The sequence below is a fragment of the Ornithorhynchus anatinus genome, chromosome 13, assembly GCF_004115215.2.
Source record: "Ornithorhynchus anatinus isolate Pmale09 chromosome 13, mOrnAna1.pri.v4, whole genome shotgun sequence".
Lineage (NCBI taxonomy): Eukaryota > Metazoa > Chordata > Mammalia > Monotremata > Ornithorhynchidae > Ornithorhynchus > Ornithorhynchus anatinus.
Window position 1 is genome coordinate 17,326,107 of NC_041740.1, and position 25,759 is coordinate 17,351,865.

At 40.3% G+C, this 25,759-nt stretch overlaps 1 protein-coding gene across 5 annotated transcripts in view; it reads left to right on the forward strand.

Annotated features, from left to right (window-relative positions):
- Positions 1-25,759, forward strand: part of ARHGAP21 (Rho GTPase activating protein 21) — a 139,416-nt gene that overhangs the window by 94,302 nt on the left and 19,355 nt on the right. For 2 of the 5 annotated variants that reach the window (XM_029078125.2, XM_007667880.3), the window contains exons 7-10: positions 4,564-4,593; positions 5,940-7,893; positions 13,376-13,534; positions 25,262-25,420. In XM_029078125.2, coding sequence (XP_028933958.1) covers positions 4,564-4,593; positions 5,940-7,893; positions 13,376-13,534; positions 25,262-25,420 — 2,302 coding nt within the window. The remainder of the gene's footprint in view (positions 1-4,563; positions 4,594-5,939; positions 7,894-13,375; positions 13,535-25,261; positions 25,421-25,759) is intronic. The other 3 variants (XM_039913922.1, XM_039913921.1, XM_039913923.1) reach the window with 3 other exon arrangements.

Sequence of the window (25,759 nt, forward strand, 5' to 3'; positions counted from 1 at the left end):
TCAGAATCTTAGTACAGTGCTCTGCACAGAGTAAGCGCTCAGTAAATGCGATTGAATGAATGAATGAATAAAGGAGCCAATTTGTTAATGAGGCAACTTGTAAGTAAGTGGGGTGTAATGTTGCATTTGATTTTATTGAGAGCAAATGCTATTGAATAAAGAAGAGGTGAAATAGGAAGACAGCTGGTGTAGCAGAGTGGTCTGTGGTGACATGGCCTCCCCTTTGGTTTATAACTTTTGGTCTCTTTTTTGGGAGAAGTCCTGGGGCCCAAAATGGCATAGGGCAGGTCCAGTTTCACTTGAATTCGTATTTGATCCTAACACATAGTCCAGTCATTGTGGATGTTTATAATGCCATATGGTTTTTTTTTTTGTATTTAGGTTATTTGAATTACATGGTAAATTAATGACTATGTTCGGTGTTAGACCTGCAGCCCCAGGTGCTTGGAAGTAATACAATGGAAGTATTATTGAATCTTCTATTTTTCATGGTATTTAATTGCTTCCTGTGTGCCAGGCACTGTACTAAGTGCTGGGGTAGACACAAGATAATAAGGTTTGACTCAATCCATGTTCCACATGGGGCTCACAGTCTTAATTCCCATTTTACGATGGGTAACTGAGGCACAGGGAAGTTAAGCGACTTGTCCGAGGTCATTCAGCAGATGTGGCGGAGCCGGGATTAGCCAGGGTCCTCTGATGCTCAGGCTCTTTCCACTAGGCCATGCTGCTTCTTCCCATAGCACAAGCCTGTTCTGATAAAAGATGATCCCCACAATGGTACAAGTGGATTTGATCGGAGGGAAAAAACATATATGTGCAAAATGCTGCTATACTCCCCAGCCTCTTCCTCAACCTTATTAGACTTTATAGTGCTTTGTGTTTCTGTAACTTTATAGCCTTTAACATTGTAAAATACATTGAGTGAAAAAGATTTAAAGCATTCTACCAGTGGTGTACATAATTATAATATTAGATTTTTTAAATGAAAAATGTCAATTGTGATATCTTCAAACCTTCTATTCCCTAAACTCTTAATTCCCACTGAATCAGTGGTCACTGTGTTGCTATAGAACGTGTGGTTCTTTAGGTGCACAAATATGATTGTTTGCTATTTACATCTAAATCTTAAAATTGACTATCTTCATTCATAATGCAGTCTAGGATGATGTCTTTAAGAAGTCAAACGATTATAGTGAGCTTTGTGGTTTGTCTGATAAACTCCCCAGCATAGAACTATATCCATATTAGTAGCCTTTTCACCCTTCCTGTTTGCATATCAAGTAAACTCCCTTATCTTAAATTTTGTTCACTAACCAAGTAGACTAAAATGTTTTATTCTCTAAAGGAGCACACCTGCAAAGGTGATAGTAGAAAATTCTATTAGTTTTTCAGAATCAAGCTGGCAAAAATGGCAGGTATCATTTTTAGAAAAAACTAATTTAATGGTTGATTGTTGTAGAAAGATAAAAATAAACCTTTTATGTGGCAGAATGAAGGAAGAATGGATTCATTATGTTCCAGAAATAGTACTGGCAGCAGGAACCATTATTGCACTTGGCAGCTTCATCTTAATGTGCTAACAAATGATTTTTGAGGTTAACAGTGTGAATCATTGTTCATTTCTGCCATCGTGATGCTATTCTGTCAATAATTTTTGGTCTCAAAAATTGCCACGCACCCTTTGAATTTTTGAGCAAATCCCTCATTTCCTGCAGCCCAAAGGATGGAAACAGTAAAGCTTGTTGGCTTTTAGATGATTGAGGCCTAAGTAAAGTCCTTTCCAAGCCCCTCAAATCTTTCCGGTTCAGGTTTTTACATATGTCGATTGACTCAGGACTGTCAAGTGTTCTCTTGTCATGGTTGAGCTGTATTTTCCCCATCAATGGTTTGGGATTTTCTTCCCAGGAGCCTTGGAATCATAGGATAGGTGTCCCTGTAGGTAGCTTAGAACTTCTTGCTAGGAGGCAGAGCAATCTAATTCCAGCCTTCATGTTCCTTTTCTTTCCCAAGAATCTTTATTCTTCACAGAGCCAAGCCAGTAGGCAAAAGCACAAGGCCTAGTATTTACTGGCTGTTCAATTTTGGGGATTTCACCACTACCAGAAATTGTCTTTTGATGGGGAGCCTTCTGGGGCAGGAAGGGGAAAAACTTTTTCCGTGGGGGAAGCATTTAACAAATAAAATAAATGATCCACAGAGAGAAATTATAGGCTTTAGAATACACTGCCCCACAGACCCAAGCCTGAGAAAAATATGGTCAGGCCTAAAAGAAAAGTAAACATTATAATGAAAGTGGGGAAATGGTCCATAGTATTGTATTCATTAGGCTCTGAACTTTAGCATCATACCTTTCGTCTTCTGGAACCATGCTGAATTTAGGGAGGCCCTCTGAAATCACATCTTCTCCAAGAGGCCTTCCCTGATTAATCTTTCATCACTCCACTCTATTTTCCACTCATCTCTGCCCTTTCAGCACTTCTCTGTCACCAAACCACTGGGGTATCCTCCACCCCCATCCTTATTGCACTTATGTTCATATTTATATATGCTGTTGCTTCCTCCTAACTGTAGTTTATTTTCGTGCCTGTTTCCCCTTGAAGGCAGGAATCGTGTGTTCTAACTTTTGACCTTTCCGAAGCACTTAGTATAGTTCTCCACATGAAGTAAGCACTGAATAAATACTATTGACTGTCAGGGATTTGGGACCATGTTTCCTTCCAGTATGTCATCTTCCAGTTGGTTGGTGCTCAAAAATTGGTGGCGCATAAATCTTACTGGGTAAATCAGTGACCTGCATATGTAAGCTGGATAGACAAGGTTGTAGTGTATTGATTTGGGATGAATGTTTGGAGTGGGGAAGTGGCTATTTATTGCCCTTTGACCACATGGCAATTTAACATCCTCAATTTCAATCCACCAATCGGCCTTTCTCCACACCCCCCGCAAGGCCTTTCCCTTATCCCCAAGGAGAGTAGGACCTGCTAGTCCAAGCTGGATTGTCCACTCCTCTTGGGCTAACTATTCATCCCCCGAGTTCTATCAACCCAACAGCAGCCTCTTCCGCTTATATTTCAACCTAGGGTCTGTGTCCCGTATGATTATCTTGTTTATTTTGAGTCTACAGCGGTAAGCACTTTGAAGACAGGGATCACATCTTTTCTGTCTTTTCTGTTGTATTCTCCCAAGTGCTTAGCACGATATTCTGCACACAACTGTCACACACTTAATGCATTTCCCTGGATTTGTACATTGTTCACGCATCACTAGACTATGTGGTTATCTTCCAGGAAGGATAGTTAACATTAGAACACTAAGAGTTTCCTCCTAAATGCATATCCACTAAATAAATACAATCTTAAAGCTTTTTTGTTTTTAAAAAATCAGTGTTTCTTTACTACTGTGAGCCTGTTATAAAGAATGCGCATTTCTTCATCTAAGGTATGTTGATGATCATCATAGAGAGATACTTATTCAGTGGTTCTTAGAAATGTATTTCCAATTGCCATAAGCAGTTTAAATGTGGGTTCCAAAGTATTTTTTTGGATATTTATTTCAAGCCTTGTTGCAGTACACAACTCCAGAGTTTTACTGTATTTGAAGTTGAAATGGCTCTGAGCTTAAACTTTGTGTTTACAATTATGAGTTAAGGGAGCATTGTAAATAATAGATCTAGTTAAATTGGTTGTTTGGCTTTTAGGAAGTGTCAATGTGGACCTTGATTTTGCATCAAGAATTAAAAAAAAAAACAGTCTATAGAATCTTATATAATCCTGTCAGATATTGTGTGTTTACTGTGCATTGACTTTCCCACTGATTCCTGGACTCTTTCAAAATGTTTTCATTATCTGACAATGCCTTTTATGTTTTTTCCTGCCCTGGTTACTTTCATATTCTACTAAGGGAAGAGCTCATTATTAAAACGGCTATTAGCATGCAGCACAAGATGGAACAGACCGTGCTCACATTTTCTGAATGAAACGTATTTTAATGAAAGCAATCATCTGAGGAAGGTGTTTTTTCAGAATCATCGTCCCCCTGATTTCCAAAGTATGCCACGAAAGCCGTCTTTGCAGTCAGCTGACAGCTTGTGGTTAGATTCAGATTTATGGAAAGAGGAGTGTGCGCGATTTTAAATGGATAATAAAGCATTCATTTCGTCATCTGGAAGCAGAGATGGTAGCTGCTCAAAGGGGGATGAGAGGCAGTAATATTGCTCTACTGGAAGGAAAGCTTTATAGCACTCAGCCGGAGCTCTGTGCACACTGCAGAAATTAGGAATCTGGGAGACATGACTTCGGATGAATTTTGCCTTCCAGAGTCGTAGAGAAATCAAGGCAGATGCAGGTAGAAGCCCAAGGTACATTTGCACACAAGGATGCTGAAGTTATTGTTTTTTTATGCTTCACTGCCCTTTACTTTCATTGGTACCTTCCAGAGAAATCAGTGTAGATGTATTTTTAGCTTACTGGTTTAGCTTCCTCTATCCAGCATCAATATGACAACATAATTCTCTCTTTATATCAGTAAGCAGCTTTACTCTGTTTTCCTATTTTCTGCCAGCTACAGTTTACAAAGGATGTCACAGCACTGGTAAGAAATGCCCAGTAGCCATTTCCTTGATTCGTAAGGCATGCTTTATATAGATTTTGTAAAAAGCCAGTTTATCAAGCCTGCAAGCTCCTGAAAATGAACTGATTTAATGCAGGTTAGCAGGAGTGACACCAAATTTTAATCCTGCTAATTTATAGAGATTGCTTGTGATACGTAGTTGTTTTGGGGTTTTTGGTGGGGTTGGGTTTTTTTTTTTTTTGAGGAGGGTGGGAGGGGGTTGGCAGGGGGTTGCATTCATGTCTTGCCTGGGCTGAAGCTTAACATGATATTTATTGCAGCAGTGTTTTCAAGTGCCTCGCCCTCTGTCTCTCCCCCTCATTACTTTGCTCTTTAGTCTCCTCTGTTTATGGCTGTACTTGAGCTTTTCAACCTGTCTAATGCAAAAGAAGGGCACGTTGATAGTCTCAATTAAACCCGCATGATTACAGCAGGAAATGTAATATGATACCTCACCTAACTGTATAAAAGCCTTTGCAAATCTTTTCAGTTTCTGACCACAGTTTGTTTTGAAGAGTCTCTCTCGTATTTTAACCATTTTAAGTTTAAAAAAAAAAATCATCACTGCTCAATAATTTTGCATTATGCACAATGAAGATTATTTGGGTTGCTTAGCTGTTACAGGGTCTTGATAAATGAGCTTGATAAAACAAGAAAAATGTAATATAACCAGTTTTGTTAAGTATTAGCTGTTAATCGTAGTGCATACTACTTCTAATTATTTTGAATTTGGGAAGTTGATAAGCATTTAGCTGATTACCCTCCTTCCTTGATCTACCATTCCTTAATCATTACCTTTTTTTTAATGTTGTGAAATGTTACACAGAAATTTTGCACTACTTATAAAATGTAATATTATTTTAGGGGGTCGGAATGTAACAGATTAAAAAGATTCATCCATCTTATATGTAGCAATAAGACTTGAAAAATAGAAAATGGGCATTTTGGTAACTAGGATTTGTTAATAATTGGCCCCCATGATATAAGAAAATGTGTATCTGCTGATGCCAGAATTTGTTAAGCAGCCATTTAATTCGTTGATTGCTGAGAAATTCTGACTCCCAGCACCAGGAGGCTTAAACAGAAGGAAATTTTGGAGCCAGGTGAAAGAGCAAATGAAGGGGAAAAATCTTTTGGTCCATGACTCAAATCAAAGGGAAAAAGGGTCATTGTTAGCCTTTCACTGCAAAATAAAAATTTATCCTCCGGAAAAGTTCTGAATTGCATCTTCCTGGCGAATGCTTTTCCAGGCTATAACAGATACTCAAAGCAGAAATTTCTGCTCTATTTAAGGATTTTAAGTAACACTTTTCTCTCTTCATTCACAGGCTTACTCCCAAGATGCCTACTTGAAAGGCAATGAAGCCTACAGCGGCAATGCCCATAACATACCAGAACCACCCCCAATTTTGTATCCATGGATAGCAGCTGCCTCTTCCGGGATGGCAGAGGCCCTTGAGGTGTCTCCTCCCGAATCTTCTTGGGGGAAGCAGCAAACCCCTGCCCCAGTACTGACTCAACCAGGACGCGTCTATAAAATGGAAATACAAGTGCCTCCATCACCAACCGGTATTGCAAAGTCCAACACAGCCGTATGCGTTTGCAATGAAACCGTAAGGACTGTCATTGTGCCTTCTGAGAAGACTGTAGAGCTGCCCCCCAGTAGAACCAACCACACAGGCCCGTCAAATAGAACTGAAGAAGTGCAGTATGGCCTAAGCGATCAGGCCACTTTAAAAATGGTGTCAAGGACTGAGCAACCGTCATCTTCAGACTCCTCCGTTCGTTTCGTTCACCCGGCTCCAGGCCCTAGAACCGGAGACCCCTCTGGGATTTCACTCAAACCTGGAAACTATGGTGGGCATCCAGATAGGCTCTCAAACAGTAGTCCTCAAGGGGTGGACTCCCCCTCTGTTGCAACCAATCACTATTCTCCAAATTCCCATCAGCACATAGACTGGAAAAACTATAAAACTTACAAAGAGTATATCGATAATCGGCGCTTGCATATTGGCTGCAGAACAATACAGGAAAGACTAGACAGTCTAAGAGCGGCCTCTCAGAGCACAACACATTATAGTAGTCAGGGGGTGCCAAACCGCACTGCTCTGCAGGTGCGACGCAGAAGCACCTCTCATGATCGAGTCCCTCCTTCGGTTCAGGTCCGCCAACGCAGCGTGTCCCAGGAGAGGCTGGAGGATCCCGTCCTGATGAAGTACTGGCCCAGAAGCGCCTCCCAGGGGGCAATAACATCTTCTTCGATTAGTTTCCGCAACCATAGGACCCGTTCGTGGGATTATCTTGGGGGCCAGGGGGATGCTGTAGAGAACAGCAATGCTGAGCATCTTCCCCCTGATTCAAACGGAGACAAAAAACAGACTTACAAATGGACTGGGTTTACTGAGCAGGATGATCGGAGAGGTATTTATGAAAGATCCAGAAAGCAGGCGTGTCATATGTCTTTTCGGGGTTCAAACTTCCCCGGGCCTTCAGGTGTTTTTCATCCGGACGGTAGGCGGATAAGTGGGAGAGGAGTGGGATCGATGTCTCCGTTCCAAAAAGGTCCTCCGGATAAAGCACCCCTACAGTCGACCAGGGACTTCCAAGCTTCTTGTGGAATGCCTCCATCTAGGGGTATTTCTCAAGACAGGTCACCTCTTCTGAAAGCCAGGAGTAACTCGCCGAAGGCCCCTCCTATATATGCGGCCAAACCCTCAGTGAACCAGAACTCGTTCATTGCCCCCCACGACCAAAGACCGGTAAATCACCTGCATCCGAGTAACCTGCTAAATCAGCAATCCAGGTTGAGAGCCGAAGGGGCCGCAGATCACAAGGTGGATCCTGGGAAACCGCCCCCGTCATCTGCGGCTTCCACCAAGCCTGTCCTTCCGGTGAGGGAGAGCTCTCCTACCTCGGGTCACTCGGAAGTTGCCACCAAACAAAAGAGTCAGGATTTCGAAAAGGGAAAATCGCCAGAGGCTGAAATGCGGTCTCCGGAGGCTGAAATGCAGTCCCCAGAGGCTGAAATGCGATCGCCGGATGGTCTAGAAAACAGAGACACGGTTGTCTTGAGGGAAAAGCCTCCGTCTGGTCGCCAAACCCCACAGCCTTTGAGACACCAGTCATATATCCTGGCAGTAAATGACCAAGACACTGGATCCGACACTACCTGCTGGCTACCTAATGATGCCCGCCGAGAGGTCCATATAAAGAGAATCGAGGAAAGGAAAGCATCAAGCTCCAGTCCACCTGGCGATTCCTTGGCATCCATTCCATTCATAGGTGAGCTAATTGGATCCGGTTTCTATTATCATCGTGCAGATATGCTGTATTTGGGGGGGGGCTATGCCTGGGATGTCTCTAATAGCATCAGCACTCTTAAGAATTGGAGTTGAGAAACAGGAATGTGTGGTTCGCTTTCTAGTAATTCTCTAGTAATTTCTAGTAATTCTCTATTAGTTCTAGTAATTCTAGTAATGCTCAGAAGGAAGCAGTACATCACTGCCAATGATTCAGTTTTTTGCACTTGTTTCCTTTTGAATACAAGTGGCATCTTCTCTGAACCCTTTTCTAGAATTCTCATCTTCCCTATTCTGAATTTCATTCTGGCATTTGGGGATTTGTGTCCTTTTTTGGGGGAGGGGTTTGTTTAAAGGTCCACCATGCAGATTCTTATACACGTTAAATTCATTTTCTAACGTTTCCTGTGAGCATGGGGTTGTGCTCCCTTTGAAATGTGTTTGTATGAGGTAAATAGGCTGATCTAGCTAAGCACAAGGCTGGTTGGAAAGGCATGGTTGGTTTAAACCCAAAGCATTCTCCCTTAGAGAATGGACAGAGTGTTCCAGGACAATCACAGCCACTTGAATCAAAAGGCTTCCAATTTTGAGAACCCTAACCAACTTTTTCTTACCCAAGGAACAGGCCCAAGAGATCATACTTAATCATCACTCCTTTTTAAAGATTTCTCTAAAAACCTTGGTTATGGTTATTAGAAAATCTTCAGAGTTGTATTTTTGTAAGTAGATTAATGGAATATGTTTTAGTAGCAACTGTCTAACCAGATCGCCTTCCCTAATTTGGTTTCAGGATGTTGATATCTCTATGGCCAAGCCAAACTAAAGAAGAAATAGGACAGTGTGAATATGATTCGTTACATCCTCACAGGTCCATAGCATTGTACTCTTAGTGAGACAGTGAAGTCTGTCACCAGTGAAGATCATGATCTGATAAGGAGAACTCACCTCAAGTTTCAGTGAGAGGCAGCATTTTCATTTTAAATAAAATGATCCCTTTAAAAATGGCCATATGTAATAATTTTATTTATGTCATCATCATCATCATCATCAGTGGTATTTATTGGGCACTCACTGTGTCCAGAGCACTGTACTAAGCACTTAGGAAAGTACACTACAGCAGAGTTGGTAGACATAGTCCCTGCCCACACTGAGCGTACATTCCAGAAACAGAAATGACTTTTTCACTTGTTTTTGGATTATCCACTTACAAAAGCTCTAGGAGAGATGAAAAGTACCCTAGATTACATTGGGAAAATCAGTGCTACATGGGTTGATTGTCTTGATGTGTTTACAAAGTATTCAGTTTCTAGGTCTTTTGCCAGGTTCCACAAGTTCTGCTTCCCTAGATCTTCCTTCCCTTTCTCTACCTTCTTCTGCATGAGGGATTTAATGAAAAAGCCTCCTCCTATTTTAACACTGGGGCCCTGGAATGTTCCACAGCTAGCTATTTCTGCTCCAAAGCAGTTAAGTGCATTTCAGTCATGGAGGGCGTGAGTCTTGGATACAGTTTATGAATTCACTTAATCTGCAAAACCCTTTGATACCGTAGGGATGGAAAGAGGAGTGGTCTGCTTTATTTTTGAAGATTATTTCCTGACCAGGTTTTTAGCAGTTGAAGTAGGATAATGAAATGTTGACCTTTCCACCTATAACACAAGAGTACACAGATCTGTAACACCTTGATGCCGGTTGAGATGTAATTTAATTTTTCCTAAATTCCAATTGGAAGCAGAGTTATTTTGGTGATTTCAGTATTCTTAAAGGAGTCACAGACCGCGTGAATACACCTCAAAGCAATCTTGGCAGCATTTACTGAACACCTGCTTGATGCAGGGCGCTGTTTTAGTCCCTTGGGAAGTACAAAGTAACAAAGAGACACATCCCCAGCCCACAGGGCAGCCCGCTGTACCAGAGGAAACAAACAGAAAATAGATTCACAACCAGAGTGGTCAAAATAAAAAAACTGAGCGGCCATTCATTCCTGAGTGTTAGAGGACCTTGGTTCTAATCCTGGCTCCAACACTTGTCAATCAGTTGTATTTATTGACCACTTACTGTGTGCAGAGCAGTCTGCTGTATGACCTTGGGCAAGTCACATAACTTTCCTATTCCTCAGTTACCTCATTTGTTTATAAAACTGAGGATTAAGACTGTGAGCCCCATGTGGAACATGGACTGTGTCCAACCTGATTAGCTTGCATCTACTCCATGTTTAGCAGAGTTCCTTGCAAATAGTAAAAGGCTTTACAAATACTATTAAAAAAAGAGGATGTAAATAAATGTATAAATGCCCTAGTATGCTGATGCGATCATATGGCTCGAGATTAGCATATTTGTGACTTCCTAAACATAATGTGTCCCAAATCTGCCACCTTTTTAAAATAATGATCTTGTATTTTCAGTTTTACTCTAACCAAGTTTTATTATTAATTCCTCAATTTTTACTTTACGAAGAATATCAGCAGTTGATCATGGTCTGTGTCAGAAAAAAGATACTTTCTTTGGCTGTCCATTTCTCTTGTATGTGAAATGTCTCACAAACTTTCCTATTTTTAAAAATATCTTGGCTAAAGCAACTGTGAAGTCCAAAAGTAAATATTAGTTCACTCAGAAGATTCCAAAGCAAACAGCATTGTTACATTTATATACACTTGGTGCACAAAAGTTCTTCAGTTTTTCAGTATGAACTAGGTTCTAAATTTTGGCATCTGGACTACATCCCTTTATTATTTGGACTTTAAATATTTATCTAGCCTGTACATATTATTCTTTCCAACCTATTCATTTAAGTGTACTACCCTTCTGCTGTGCCAAATATTACTTTTTGAGAGACAGACACCAACTTAAGTCAAAGCGGAAGATGCTATGGCATTTTACTCTTTGGAAATCTTTACACTACAAAATTCAGGTTTTTACATAATCCCACATAGGTTTATCAGTATCTGATTTTAAATATTTACTCGTTTGTGGAAAAGTAGCTTTTTCTGTGAATATTGGCCCAATAATTTTGTGGTTTGAAGTTTAGGGACAGGGCTAGGAATTATTGGATGGGTCCGGGCAAGATCTTTCCTGTAATATAGGGTAAATAATCAACATTGTCTTCTTCATCTACGTCACAAAACTGATGGGAGAATAATCACAATCCTTAAAAGAATTTGCAAAATATCCTGTGTAAAATGTGCAATGCATCACCTTTAAATCATCAAATTCCCTGAATCCAGGTTGTGTAGCTTTCTATAGAATTCCTTTTATTTTTTGAGCCTTGTAAGCAGGTTGATCATTTTTAATGAAAAGGTTTTATAGCTATGATGCATGGCATGCTTTACAATATTTTACAAGTTGTAAATTTAAGGCATAAATGGGATGGAACTTCATCCCAGGAGCTTGACTCTCTGCATTTTCTAACCAAGCAGTAACACTACTTACCATGTACCTCTCACCTAACCTTGGTCTAGTTGACAGCCCAAACAACCTTCTGGTTTACTTCTAAATAAGGTTTAAATAGGCCAGGAAAGAATTAGCCTAAACTGCATCTCTTTCTACACTCCAGCAGTCATTTCCGTACTTTACCCTGAAAGCCAATTCAGTTTTCTGTTCCCCAGAGGCTGATTACCCTGTTTGTGGTTTATTCTTTTCCTCTGCTTTTCTTTTCTCTTGCTGCCACCCATATCTAATTCCCTCCTTTTTATTCTCTCCCAGCACTTAGTCCAGTGCTCTGCACACAGGAAGAGCTTAGTAAATAGTTTTACTGCTACTGATTCCTAAGTAAAATTCAAGTTTGAGATTATCCATATTTATCTCTTCTTCATCCATTCTCGATCCCTAAAACCATTGACATCTGAGATTTTTCATAATACTCAAGTCCAATAATGAGGTTATTTAACCAGCCCGATTGTGTGTTGTTGGAATCTTTTGATGATAATGATAATCGTAATCATAATAATTGAAGCAGCATGGCCTAGTGGAAAGAATTCAAGCATGGGAGTCAAAGGGTCTGGGTTCTAATTCCAGCTCTGCCATTTACCTGTTGTGTGACCATGGGCAAATCACTTAACTTTTCTGTGCCTTAGTTCCCTGTTCTACAAAATGGGGATTCAATACCTGTTCTCCCACCTACTTAGACTGTGAGCTTCTTGTGGGACCTGAGTATCTTATCTGCCCTAGTGCTTAGTACAGTGCTTGGCACATAAGTAGTGCTTACCAAATACAATAATAATTATTATTATTATTTTCTTCTTCACACTGATACTTTTAACCAGTTTTCCTGGAAGTGAATGGACAGGAAAAAGTAATCAACCACCATACTCAGAAGGACTGTATGGTTAGCACCTCCACTCCGTTCTCCCTTTTTAGTCCTCTTAACATGTGCTTCTGGATTTGAAAAGCTTGCAAATGGTTTTGATATTTAAACTTGCTCATGTTGGGAAAAAAATATAGATACCTAATAAATAATAATTCTGATTATCTAAATCATCTACTCAAACTACACAGTAAGGAGTAAGTGATTTCAAACTTGGAAATGTTTAAATACAGATGGAGCTGTATTAAAGATTTTAGTTGACCATTCTTTTTGCAAGGAATTTCTAACTTAACAGTGCTGATGGGTAGATTTTTAATATTTTAATGTTTTTTCCCATTGGTATTATTATGCCCTCTTCTTAGGGTTTCAGAACCTCTCCAGAAAATATTATTCAATATGGGTTTGAAATTTGGATTACCACTTTTAAATGAATGTGTATAAATTTCAAAAAATGTGAATGTACCTTTTTTAGATATCTATTTTCTCTCTAATATAAGCTTCGTGTGTAATACTGAAAAAAATCAAGCTGGTTGCCTTCAATGCATAAAAATAGAGAAAATGAAAGCTGTTTTTGTTTAAAAATCATCACACTTGTTCCAATGCAAACTATGGAATTTTCCAAAAAATATTTGATTTTGAAAAATGCTATATCCTTTAGTAGCCGTAATAGTATTAATTAAGCGCTTGCTTAGGTATCAACTGTATCAATCTATGAAGTGACTAGAATTACAACAGATTAATTCATCCAGGTAGTTTTAACCCTACACGAGAATAATAATCAGAAAACTCTCAATCTCTGTTGCACCCCAAAGTGAGAAAAGAAATTAAATGGAGTAAGGAAATGCACATCATAATATATTAGCACAAACATATACCAGTTTGCTTTGCCATCAGTCTTGCAGTAAGTCATGTTAATTTTTCAAGCCCAGCAGTAAAGGTTTGTAAAGTACGTGACAGGATTCCCAAAGTCCTCCTCTTATCTGTCTGCTGTCCCTGTGGATCCATGATTTACTTGATTTCAGAAACCGTGGCAACGTTGAATCATGTGATGAGCAGATTTCAGTCAAGTGGGTGTTTCAAAGGTTAATCCCAAAACACTGTCTCCACTTTCTGTTCTTTTAATCAGAGCATGTGCTGAGCTAATGTGTTGCATGTTATCTTGTAGACGAGCTGACTAGTCCTAGCATTGACCATGATATTGCACACATTCCTGCTTCTGCTGTTATTTCGGCATCCACGACTCAAGTACCCACTCTGGCATCAGGCCCGACCAGCCTCACGCCTCCCATCCCTTTAATTCGACATCAGTTTTCTCCCGACCACGGTGAGTATGAATAAATTAAAGTCTGTTCAAAACCCTTCTCCACCCTTCCTTCTTTCCATGTGGAAAGGTATGATGTCTGAAGAATGGCTTCTGAAAACAAAAATGTTGGATTTAAAAACCTTTTGGCATTCAGGCATAAATGAAAAAACTGAGCAATTCAGATCATTGTGAAAACTTGCTTGATTGTCAAAAGTATAGAAAGAAATCAGGTTTGCAGCTTACTGAAATAGCAGGGTCACCACTTACTGCAAAACTTGTAAACCATGCTTCAGGGATGGTTATAATAACAACATGGAGGAATCATGACGCATGTCTCTTGGGCTAACCCGAAGAAATGTAACATATCTCCTCATCATTTCTAATTGTTTGACTAGTGTCTTTTTAAGTGTTTAATATAAACGAGGCTAGTAAGGGTAGATCTGTGGATAACTTGGACTCTTTTCAATTTCACAACATTTTTAAGTGAAGAAATTAAACTACTGTCAAAGGATGTGTGTTAGTTTGAAAGCCTGGACTTTGCTTATCTTGGCTAAGAACTTTGCTCTCAGCTTTTCTCTACTGCTATTATGGGCAAAAGGGGAAGGGGCAGAGCCCACTCTTGATACCCTTCTCCGTCCCCAGTCCCCCTTGTGAAAATTGGAAGAACTAACTTTAACTCACCATCACCCATCCAGCAGGCAAATGAAGGCATTCAAATGGATAAGATTTTTTTTTTAATCAACGGAAGTATAAAAGAATTCCATTCTTCCTTGAATCTGGAGTCTGTCAAAAGTGAGAGTAAAAAGCAATGATTTCAGCAGTTTGGCTTTTCATTAGTAGAAAAGAACTACACGTTTGGCAATTGGCATGAATGCCTGAAATTCAACAGAGAAATTATTTCGAATGGTCTTGAGTTAGGCACTCTACATCCCCAGTTACAAAATAAATTCACCGATGGTCTCCTGAAAGGCTAGTGCCTGATCTGGTGGTTTTTCACTCCTCCCTCTAGCTTGTACAAATTTGCCAGTTCTCCTTACATTGTGTAGTACATAGTGTCCTCTAGAATGGTGAGAATCCACAATTAAAGAGCTAGCTTTCATTTTGATTGATGAGTGCAAAGAAAACAACAGCAAACCCTGTGGAGTGGGAGAGGTAAAACTAGCAGAAGTGAAACCATGGAATAGATTCTCCAGCTACTGCCATTTTTTGTCTTTGCCGAACTGTATAAATCTAACCAGGCTGGTATTACAAAAACAGAGTCCTAGAAGGTAACCAGATGAGCTCTTTCCCAGAACTCCTTCCCCTTTTTCTCTCTCCACACGGACACAATAAAGTAAAAAACAAGCAAAAAGTGACCATTAATGATCAGTCTTCTTTTTCTTTTTAGTTGTGCCTAATCATTTTATAACAGTCATTAACATTAATAGCATTGGTAAGCATTAAGAGCATGCAAATTTATAAAAGCTCCTTATAATTATAGCAAATCCATATATTTATAAAAGATCTCGAAAAGTCATTAGCTGTTTGACTGAGAGTAGGCATTGATTAGGTGTGAATTTATAGAATGCTAGGAATACTGATTGTGTTTAGGAATGTCAGTCTTCTGTGGATTTTAGCCAGTTATTGTGACTATTAAGGATTTTGCATTTTTTTTTTAATCTTGATCTTGTGGGTAGGAAGTGCTGGGTCATCACCAGTTTACAGTTTGTTTAATTTGAGTGTGGTATTTGTTAAGCCCTTACTCTGTGCCGAGCAATGTCCTAAGTGCTAGGGTAGGTACAAAATAATCAGGTCAGGAACAGACCCTGTCCCACCCATGGTTTACAATCCAAAGAAGAAGAACATGTATTGCAGTCTCATTTTACAGATGAGGAAACTGAGGCACAGAGACATTAGTGACTTGCCCAAAAATCTGCAGCAGGCATGGAACAGAGCTGGGAGTAGAACCCATGTCCTCTCTTGCCCAGGCCCTTGCTCTTTCCAATAGGCCAGGCTATAAACTTTTCAGTCAATCAATCAATCGATTGTATTGATTGAGTGCTTAGTACAGTGCTCTGCACATGGGAAGCACTTAATAAATGCTTTTGAATGATTGAGCGCTTACTGTGAGCAGAGCACTGTACTAAGCACAGAAGAGAGTACAACAGAACAATATAACAGACACATTCCCTTCCCACGACAAGCTTACAGTCTATGGAGCAATTTTGTTTCCTAGAAATATTCTTGCTCTATTATAAGGCATCCTTGTTTATATTGCAACCTGCAGACACCGCATTCCTTCAGAGATTTTTTTTTAATTTTCACCATCTGTATTCAACAGCAGAGCAGCTTGCTTCATCCAACAGTCTATGTAAATTTTGCTGCATGTGGTAGCTCTACAGGTGACTTTTCAATTCTGCAATCTGCATTCATGTGGCACCTCTTGCATTTTAGTTCTGAGCTTGCAGTATGACCAGTTGTCAGAATTCGGCAGCTGGTTGCAAAGCTTTGCACCTGGCAATCAAGTTTTGTTACAGCTAGTATTGCAGATGGCTTCCAAGTTTGGCATCATGTACCAAATTTGACAATTTGTCTAAGGTTTGGCAGCCAGCATAATTGGTATATTACAAGAATTGAATGTTTGCACAAATATGCAGCTCCCGTGGATTTGCAGTTGGTGCATGTCAGTGAGGATCTATAAATAGGGGGTTCACATACTTTTGTAACTGTTGTCATATTTTGTGTGCCTGAACCACCACAGGGTGTTTCCAGTCATTGAGGAAACGTGGTTTACATGAAACTAGCCTGGCATGTGGTTGGCTTGTTGACAGGGATGTATATTCTTACAAGGCTGGCTATGGTTTTGGGGGTTATGGTATTTGATAAGCTCATAAACTATGTGTATGGCACTTTACTAAGTGCTAGGGTAGATAAAAGCTAATTAGGTTGGACACAGTTCATGTCCTACTTGGGGCTCACAGGCTCAATTTCCGTTTTACAAATTAGGGAAATTGAGTGACTTACCCAAGGTCAAACAGCAGGCAAATGGCAGAGCCAGGATTATAACCCAGGACCTTCTGACTCACAGGCCCCTGCTTTATCCACTAGACCATGCTGCTTCTGTGTAGTCACATCAGTTTGGACATTGGCATAGTCTGGGCAGTTGCTCATCTGAATACTGCTCAGAGTTGCTGTTCCATAGGTCTGCTTGGTCCAGATGTCACTCTAATTGCATACCTTTCACCAGGCTGCAGATGGCACAGTTTAACCCATCTGTGTCCTGGAATGCAAAGGCATGACAGTATCAACTGCACATAGTAAGTGGCCACGAAGAACTCGAAGCTCCAAAGTGGCCTGTCATTCCAAAATCAAAGCCAGCTTAGCCTATAACATCACTTGGATTTATTCATGCATGTTCTTTCTCCTCAGCATCACAGTTTTGCCCTGGGAAGAGTGATCTGGCCTGTGACCCAGTCTATTAATAATATGGTTTATATTTAAACAGAATAGCTTTTCAGATCATCCCAAGGCTCTCTGACTTAATTGCCCCTTCTGCATGCAAGCTAGAATTGTAGATCAATATGATGCATTTTAATTCCTACAATGATATTACAATGTACTCTCAGTACCACAGTCTTCCTGAGTAAGTGGCATAATTTATAAAGAGCAAATCTTGTCAAATCAATTTAATTTCCTGAGTAAAAGAGTGACACGCTTTGTAGATAAGGGGAAAGCAATAGATGTAATGCACAGAGTCTGGGCTTGAATAAGGCTTTTGATTCCATCCAACAGAACAGTAATGTGTCTAGCTAGGAAATTATTTCGGGGCTTTGCAGTTGACCATAAGTAGAGAGTGATAAGCAGTAAGTCAATATGATTCGGAAATTGCAGATCAGGTGATAACACTTTAGTCAGGCCTAAATGTGGCAATCCTTAGAATTTTGATCCTTAACTTGGAAGAGCCAGCCCATTCTGTTTGTAGGTGACATGCAGCTGGGTGGAAAATACCAGAATTGATAGTGGCCTGGGCAAATGTGAGGCATATTTGGCCCAAAACAACCTGATATTCAGTAGAACAAAAGTCTCTGTGCATGTGAGGGCAAAAACCATGAGTGGGGACTCATCAAGGCTTCGAAGGACCTTGTCATGGCCTGTAAGCTGTGGGAATGAACAAGGCATGGCTTTTCTGGAAAAAGCTGCTGGCGTTCCAAGGTGGGCTCACTAACCAGAGACGGATGAGCAGTTATCATCAAATACTTGTTAGGGGAATTGTGTCTGATTTGGGGCCCTGAGTTTTAAGAGGAATGGAGAGAATTGGAGTTGTCCAGGGGAAAGGGAAAACAAAACTACACAAAGGATGTAAAATAGTTCAGATGACAGAGAAGATTAAAGTAAGGACTTAAGTAAAAGAAAGATGACTATAAACTGTTCAACCTTCTCACAAAGGCAATCTAATGATGATGATGGTATTTGTTAAGCGCTTACTATGTGCCAGGCACTATACTAAGTGCTGGGGTGGATACAAGCATGTCAAGTTGAACACAGTCCCTGTCCCATGTGGAACTCACAGTCTCAATCCCCATTTTACAGATGAGGTAACTGAGGCACAGAGAAGTGAAGTGAAATGTCCAATTGAGAATCCATGACCTTCTGACTCCCAGGCTCATGCTCTATCCACTGTGCCAAGCTGCTTCTCTAGGAAAGAGCCTGAAATTGCAGCAAGAAAAATGTAATAAATGATGCACAAGGAAAAACCGTTCATGAGTAAGTGAGATTTAGCCCTAGAACAATTATCAAGGGAGGTTGCAACACCTCCAGCGATCTTGCCAGATGGAGTCATAGAAGCCTAGAACTGAAAGGGACCTCAAGGGTTCGTTTGTCCAAGTATCCTGCCTCCACGAAGGGGAGTGATTTAAGGCATTCAGATTAAATAGTTTTCTAACTAGGTGATGCCAGTGGTTCAGCAAGGAGCACATTTTGTGCATTCAGTGAGGTTGAATTTGCGTTGGTTTTAACAGCCATACTTGCACACACTGTGATTTATTGACTTTAGATGACTTATTGAAGTTGAAGCTTTTAAAGATTTCTATATATCAATCAGTGATATTTATTGAGTGCTTTCTGTACATAGAGCACTGTAGTACATGTTTGGGTGAGTATGATGCAACAACTTTGGAAGACACATTCTCTGCCCACAAGGAGTTGAGACTAGAAGAGTTTACTGTTTATGTATAAATAAAATGCACCTATAACTGTGCATACAAAACTACATAAATTTAAAGAGCTACATAGGTGTTAGGGGTTGTTCAGGCAAACCCTCAATTCTGCCAGGGGTTCTTGGATGTTATGATTTTTGTAAATGGTAGAAAAATAGAGAGTGTGAGTGTGTGTGGGTGTCTCTTTCTGGGTTTCTTTTTTTCCTCATTAAATTGAGTTTCCTCAAACCATCCTTTCACCTTCCCTAGTCCAAGCTCTAGATGTCTAATTTAGCCACTCAGAAATGTGAGTCACAAGTTAACCAATTGATAAAAATAATTTTTTAGACCGTTCAGAACTACTCCATGAACCTCTGACTCCCACCATCTTGATTTCTGCTAGGCCTGTGACGTACCAGAGTCGAGAAGCAGTAGAGGCTGAGGTGAAACCATTCAGCTTTAGTAGAGTTGGGAAGGATGTATTCTCAATGTTTCAAACAAGTTAAGAGGAAAAGAATGGTTGGTCTCTGAAATGGCACGCCAACAGGGGAAAGTGCCAGCCCAGGCTGGCCCCCGGAATGTTGGGGTCTCGGCAACTGTTAGGCCGGAGCAGTTTGGAATAAGGAGCAGTTGTCCTCTTTCCTCCTCTCCCTGGAGTGCATGTTGCGCTGCCTGGCCAGAGGCAGAGGGCGTCCTGTAACCTGTGTTCACACCTACCCCGAAGATGGAGGAGGGGAAAGAACCATTGGAAACTCTGAGCCCTTGGAGCTGGAAACGGCTGGCTAGGCCAAAGATTCGTTGTGTCCAAGTCTTCCCCCGATATGGTAGGAGAAAGCCTGTCCTGAATAGAGTTGGGGAGGAAGCTAGAAGCTTCCACTTGAACAGGGGTGTTGCTAGGTATGATTTAGAGAGGGCCCCTCCCTCCCTTGCCCCACACAGTTAAGATGGAAGCATTTTAGTCAGCTGAAGTTTTTCAGAAACTAGTGGCACTTCATGTAAACTCCACCAGTCATCATTAGAGGAGTACATCCTCAATTAAATGATCTACATCAAGCCATGAGAAGCAGAGTGGCTCAGTAGAAAGAGCACGGGCTTGAGAGTCAGAGGTCATGGGTTTGAATCCTGAATATGCCACTTGTCAGCAGTGTGACTGAGGGCAAGTCACTTAACTTCTCTGAGCCTCAGTTACCTTATCTGTAAAATGGGGATGAAGATTGTGAGCCTCACATGGGACAAGCTGATTACCCTGTATCTACCCCAGTGCTTAGAACAGGGTTCTGCACATAGTAAGAGCTTAACAAATACCAACATTATTATTATTATTGTTATTACGGTCAAAAATTTTCCTACTTCATATTTCACTCATATTTACTGACTGAAGTTTATGATGTTCAATTTTGTGCCAAACAAGAATGAAGTAAGAATAGTTCTTAAAAGAAAAAATAATTCCAGCATTCAATATCCTTGTATCTCTAATATGTAACCCCAAGGCTGTTTCTGTCATTGCTTTATTGCTGTTGTCCGGTAATCCATAGTATTACTTTGTAGTTTTGAGACAGGTATCCATGTTAAAAATTGAATTTCCCTTGAACAGATTAAAAGAAAATATGTCAAAGGTTGATTTAAAAAAGCACCTTTTATACATAAGCTATGGATTTTTCACACGCAAAATGTAATTTGGGGGCTCTTTTCGTATTCTTTTAACATTTGTGTACCATCTTGTTTGAATTTTTTAAATTTATCAATTTCTAGGTCTTATACAGCAACAACATATACCGGGCATGTGTTTCTTCAGAAATATTTCTCCCTCCAGGGGGTTACACTTCACGTCAAAACTACCAGTTGACATAGGCATCACTGTTTAGTCACCTGCGTTAATATAGGTTATTAGCCCCTAGTGACAATCCACGCCTGTATTGAGGTGAGGGCTATGTATTGGAGCTGGAAGAATATTGGCTTTCTTTTGATGGGTCCTCATAATCCAAGGAAACTTCAGGTTTCATTCAAAGAATGGAGAAGGGAAGTCTTCCAGACAAATAACAAACCCTCCATGTATCCCATTCTGAAATCTGTCTTGATTGATGAATAGAAAATGTTAACCACATTTGAATTTTTCCTCTTTTTTGGAAGTGGGGAGGGCTTAACATTTTGTTTTAAAGAGTAATTTGGAGAGGTAGAAGAGGGGATAGAAATAGAGCCTGAAAATCTATAACACTTATAAGAAACAAGCTGCAGTCAAACTAAATTCTACTGATCCTTCTTTTGTGCACCTTTTCCCACCACCTCAAATTGTTTAGACTGTGCTTTGTATTGGAGTCTGTTAATTTGTCTGTCACTGGAGAGCAGTATTCCTTGAGTAAGAATAATTTCAAGGGTTTTGGCAACACTGTGTTTTTCAAGGATAAGAAACAGTGAGTATTATGCTCAGCCAAAATGATGGTAGACATTAAAGGGCATCATTCCATTTTGGAATTTAGCCAACCCTTTTTTAGAAAGATCAATGGGCCTTGGACCACAGTATGGTGTCAAGTGCATAGGTTTTGAAGGCAGTTGAAAGATGACCTCAGTTTTATGTTTCATTTGAAGCCATTTCACCCCAGCATTGCCTCCTAGTTTTAGTTTTGAATTTAATATAGGAGAGTGATATCCTCTGAATTATAGGCAGTATCTTTTCTTTAATAATAATCAACAACAATAATACCTTGGTCTTTGTATTGCTCTTTTGTTTCCAGTATGCTCTCACATTACATAAGCACTCAGTGCTGTGCTTTGCACACAGTAAGCACTCAATAAATATAATTGAATGAATTTCATATCTCATTTTTGCCCTCACAGCAACCTTTTGAGGTAGGTGGAAAGGAGGGATTATTGTCACCATTTTGCAGATGAGGAAACAGAGCAGTCACACACAAGCCAGGGACAGAGCTCCCACTCAAATCTGAGTCCTCTGACTTCCAGACCGGCATCCTTCCACTGAATCATCCTGCTTATGTGTTGTTGGAGAGGCTTTTACCTTTACTTATGTTATCTTTGCCTTTCATCATGTTCCTTACCTTATCTTTGCTTACCCAGGATCTGTTTGGAGGCTAATTTTATATTGACCTGAATACATTTCAGGCCATTCTTCTTGCCTCATTGTTTTTCTTCTCAATGATCAGGCAATCACCGCATAGTATACTCCCCTTATTACATCTTTAGGCATTTCATAAAAGGACAAGCCCCACAAAGTGCAGTTAGGGGTTTGTCATTCACGGGCATTTGTGCTGAGTCATTTTCAGCTTGTCTTTATATTTTTGTGCAGTCACTGTCATATACTAATATCAATTACTTTTTTCGTTCAAGAGCACTTTTGTGCTTTCCTAGATTTGGAAAGCTTCTTGTGGGCAAGGTATGTATCTATCACTCTGTGCTGTACTCTCCCAAGTGCTTAGTTCAATGCTGTGCACAGAGTAAGTGCTCAGTAAATTCCATTGATTGATTGATTTTGATTCTCATCCTGAACCTCATTACCTTATCTCTCCCCTAATAGTCATTGTGCCTCTCAATCCTTTCTAGAGTCCATGGACCACACCCAGGAAGCACTGAGCTTTGGGTTTTAGAAACACCAGTAGTAGAAATGAAGATTTATACCATTTTGGAAGCTTTTCACCATAAGTACAGTGAAGCATAGCTAATTATCCCATTGTCTTCTTAACTGTAAATTATTCTCCTCCTTGAAAATTAGGGCCAGCCTTACTGCTGCAGCAATTTCACATTAAAGCTCTAAAGCCCTCTATAAAAGATGACTAGGTGTTTATATCCCTCTTCTGTTCACTCTCCCTCAAATTAACCTCCCAGAGAGTTTGTCTTTGAATTTAGCTCATGAAACCAAATCTTTCTATAGCAAACCACTGGGAAGTGTCACTAGTATTACTGTGTTGTTTCTGCCTATCCAGGCCAGGTTTTTCCCCTCTTAGTTGAGCAGCGGAACTCCCTTGGAAGTTCCAAATCACTTCTGGGTGATTTTTCTCATTTGACCCCTGTCATAGTTTAATCCTCATTCAAAATAATTCTGGACCATATAGGCCTCACTGGATCACCAGAGAATTGTTTACAACCATGATTTTTATGCTGAAAAGTAAAGCCTTTTGGGGGCATTATTTAGGCTTACCTGATAGAAAAGCTACCCAGAGAGATGGAAAGGTGTTTGTTTAGCAGAGTGCTGCTCTGCTCTGTTCTCCAAATAAACAGCTCCTTGCCTTGTCCTGATCTCCTCCTCTCCTCCTCTCCCCTGCTGTTTCTCCAATCACTTTGTTTCTTCCTTTGCTTGCCCTGTTCATTTCATTTACTGCTCCATCCCCACCCCGGCCCCAAGTACCAAGAGTGGCTCCTAAAATGGAAATGTTTGAGCTTCAGTAGAGGCAGGGGGCAAAAAGCAGAAATTAGTAAATCACTGAACCTACAATAATTGAAATGGTTTTTAATTATATGTGATATTTCAATAAAATAATAATTGTGACTTTCTTTAAAGTTACTGTGTTCTAAACACTATGCTAAGCTCTGGAGATGCAAGCTAATCAGATTGGACACTGTCCCCATCCCCTCCACCTGGCGTTCACAGTCTAAGTGGGAGAACAGGTATTGAATCCCTATTTTACAGATGAGGAAGCTGAGGCACAGGGAAGTTAAGTGACTTGCCCAAGGTTACACAACAGATAAGTGGTAGAGATACATATATCTGACTTTCTTTAACTTAGAGGCCATTTCTATGGGAGGAAAAACAACTGTCTGTACAGGATGGAAATTGAAAAGTTTTGACCTGAGTAGATATATTCCAGGTGCCAATATCTTTCTCTCCTGAGAAAAGGGTTAGTCGTATTCTGAGTGACACTAGGAGTGTAAAACTGACTTGAAGCTAAGAACTACTAATTTACATTTTGAAGGGAACTATAGAGGGAAAGTTATTTTTGAACTGCTTTATCCAAATTGTGTTTTCTCTAGGGGAAATTATAAAATTTTCTTTTGAAAAGAACTGTCAAAGCATATGAATTAAGCCCAAGATAGATATTTAGGTATTGAAGGTTATTCATAAAATGGAAAAGTTGTAAGAGAAGTATTCTTTTCTTCCTCCTAAAATATCAGCCATTAATAACTTCATTCTGAACCAGGTCAATATTAAATTAGTTTTATCCTTTTTAACAGAAGAAACAAAACTTGTTTCACTGAACTGCCATAATACATTGTAACACAGGTTGTTTGTTTCTTCACATTCAGATCTAATTCTCAGGACAGCATTACCATATTTTCACAGAGAAGCAGCATGGCATAGTGGATAGGGCACGGGCCTGGGAGTCCGAAGTTCGCAGGTTCTAATGCCGGCTCCATCACTTGTCGGCTGTGTGACCTTGGGGAAGTCATTTCACTTCTCTGTGCCTCAGTTACCTCAACTGTAAAATAGGGACAGGGACTGTGTCCAACCTGATTTCCTTGTATCCACCCCAGCGCTTAATACAGTGCCTGGCACATAATAAGCACTTAACAATTACCACAATTATTATTATTATTCCAGTATGTTGTTTTCATGTCCATATAGTATAATGTTAGTTCCATGGGGCAGTGCAGTCTCTAAAGTTGTACCAGAAGAAGAATGATGGTGAAATTCGTGGTGGAGGTGCGTGTGACTGAAAAGACCCATGCAGGTCCAACGTTCTCAGCAACATCCCTCTAGACTGTAAACTTACTGTGGGCAGGGGACATGTCTGCCAGTTCTGTTGTGTTGTATTCTCCCAAGTGCCCAGTACAGTGCTCTGCACACAGTAAGTGCTCAATAAATACCATTGATCGATTGATTTTGCACACACAAAGACATGTGTTATGCTGTCACATTTGTTTCCTGCAGCCCCTAGCACTCTTTTTTCACTTTTACCACCTTTTTTCCATCATCCTTATGGAGCTTCTGCCATTCCTTCTCAGGACAGGCAGCTGCAGCTGTCAACTCCTAGTTTTCAGCTAGGATGCAACGTTCACATTCCGCAAACAAATACAAGTGCTGATCATTTTCACTAGACCTCTGAGAAGTTCTTTGTATTAAAATTCTCAGCATCTACACATTTAGCAGTGCAATTTACCATCTACCCTCAGTCTTCTTTGTCTTTAATTAGTCCACAGATAGTGAAGTAGAAATGTCTCCCTGACTCCTTTGCATTTAGAGGACTGTGACAAATCTACTCAATCCCCATTTTAGGTTGAAAATTGACTTGATCTGACCTTTGTATATATGTCTCCTTAATGGAGGATTGAATTTCTAAGTAGTCAAAATAGCTGCAAACAGTATTTTTTTTCTGATTGTCTTTTTAGGTGAAACTGGAGAGGTCTTGAGGAATCTTATGTAAGGAGATTTTAATTAGAATAAGTATGCAGGATTGTGGGGGGTTTTTTGGTGGGGGGATTGGACAGATTTGAATTTTCAAAGCAGTCAGTTGGGCAGTTTCTTTTGAGCTAAACTTTCGGATAACAAAGCTGAGTGTAAAAACTGAGTTGCTAATGCTGGAATTTAGACACTGAACTTGATGATGTTCTACCTGTTACCTTGTAGATGAGCCAACTAGCCCTAGCGTCGATCGTGATATCGCACACATTCCTGCTTCTGCTGTTATTTCTGCATCCATGTCTCAAGTACCCACACTAGCATCAGGCCCTCCCAGCATCACAACGTCAGTCCCTTTAATTCGACGTCAGCTATCTCATGACCATGGTGAGTACCAGTGAGCGGCTCCGTAAGCCCATCTTCTCCTCCTTCTGCCTTCCTTTTGGAATGGAGAAGGGTTCTTTGAGCCCCTTTTTATTGAAATAATCCAAGGGGGCTTGGTGATTTAAGCCAAATTAACTCTCTTCACCTCTTCAAAGCCCTACTGAGAGCTCACCTCCTCCAAGAGGCCTTCCCAGACTGAGCCCCTCCTTTCCCTCTAGTCTCCCCTTCCCCCCCACCCTCTGTTCCTCCCCCTCCCCTCAGCACTGTGCTCATTTGTATATATTATTACCCTATTTATTTCTTAATGAGGTGTACATCCTCTTGATTCAATTGATCTTGATG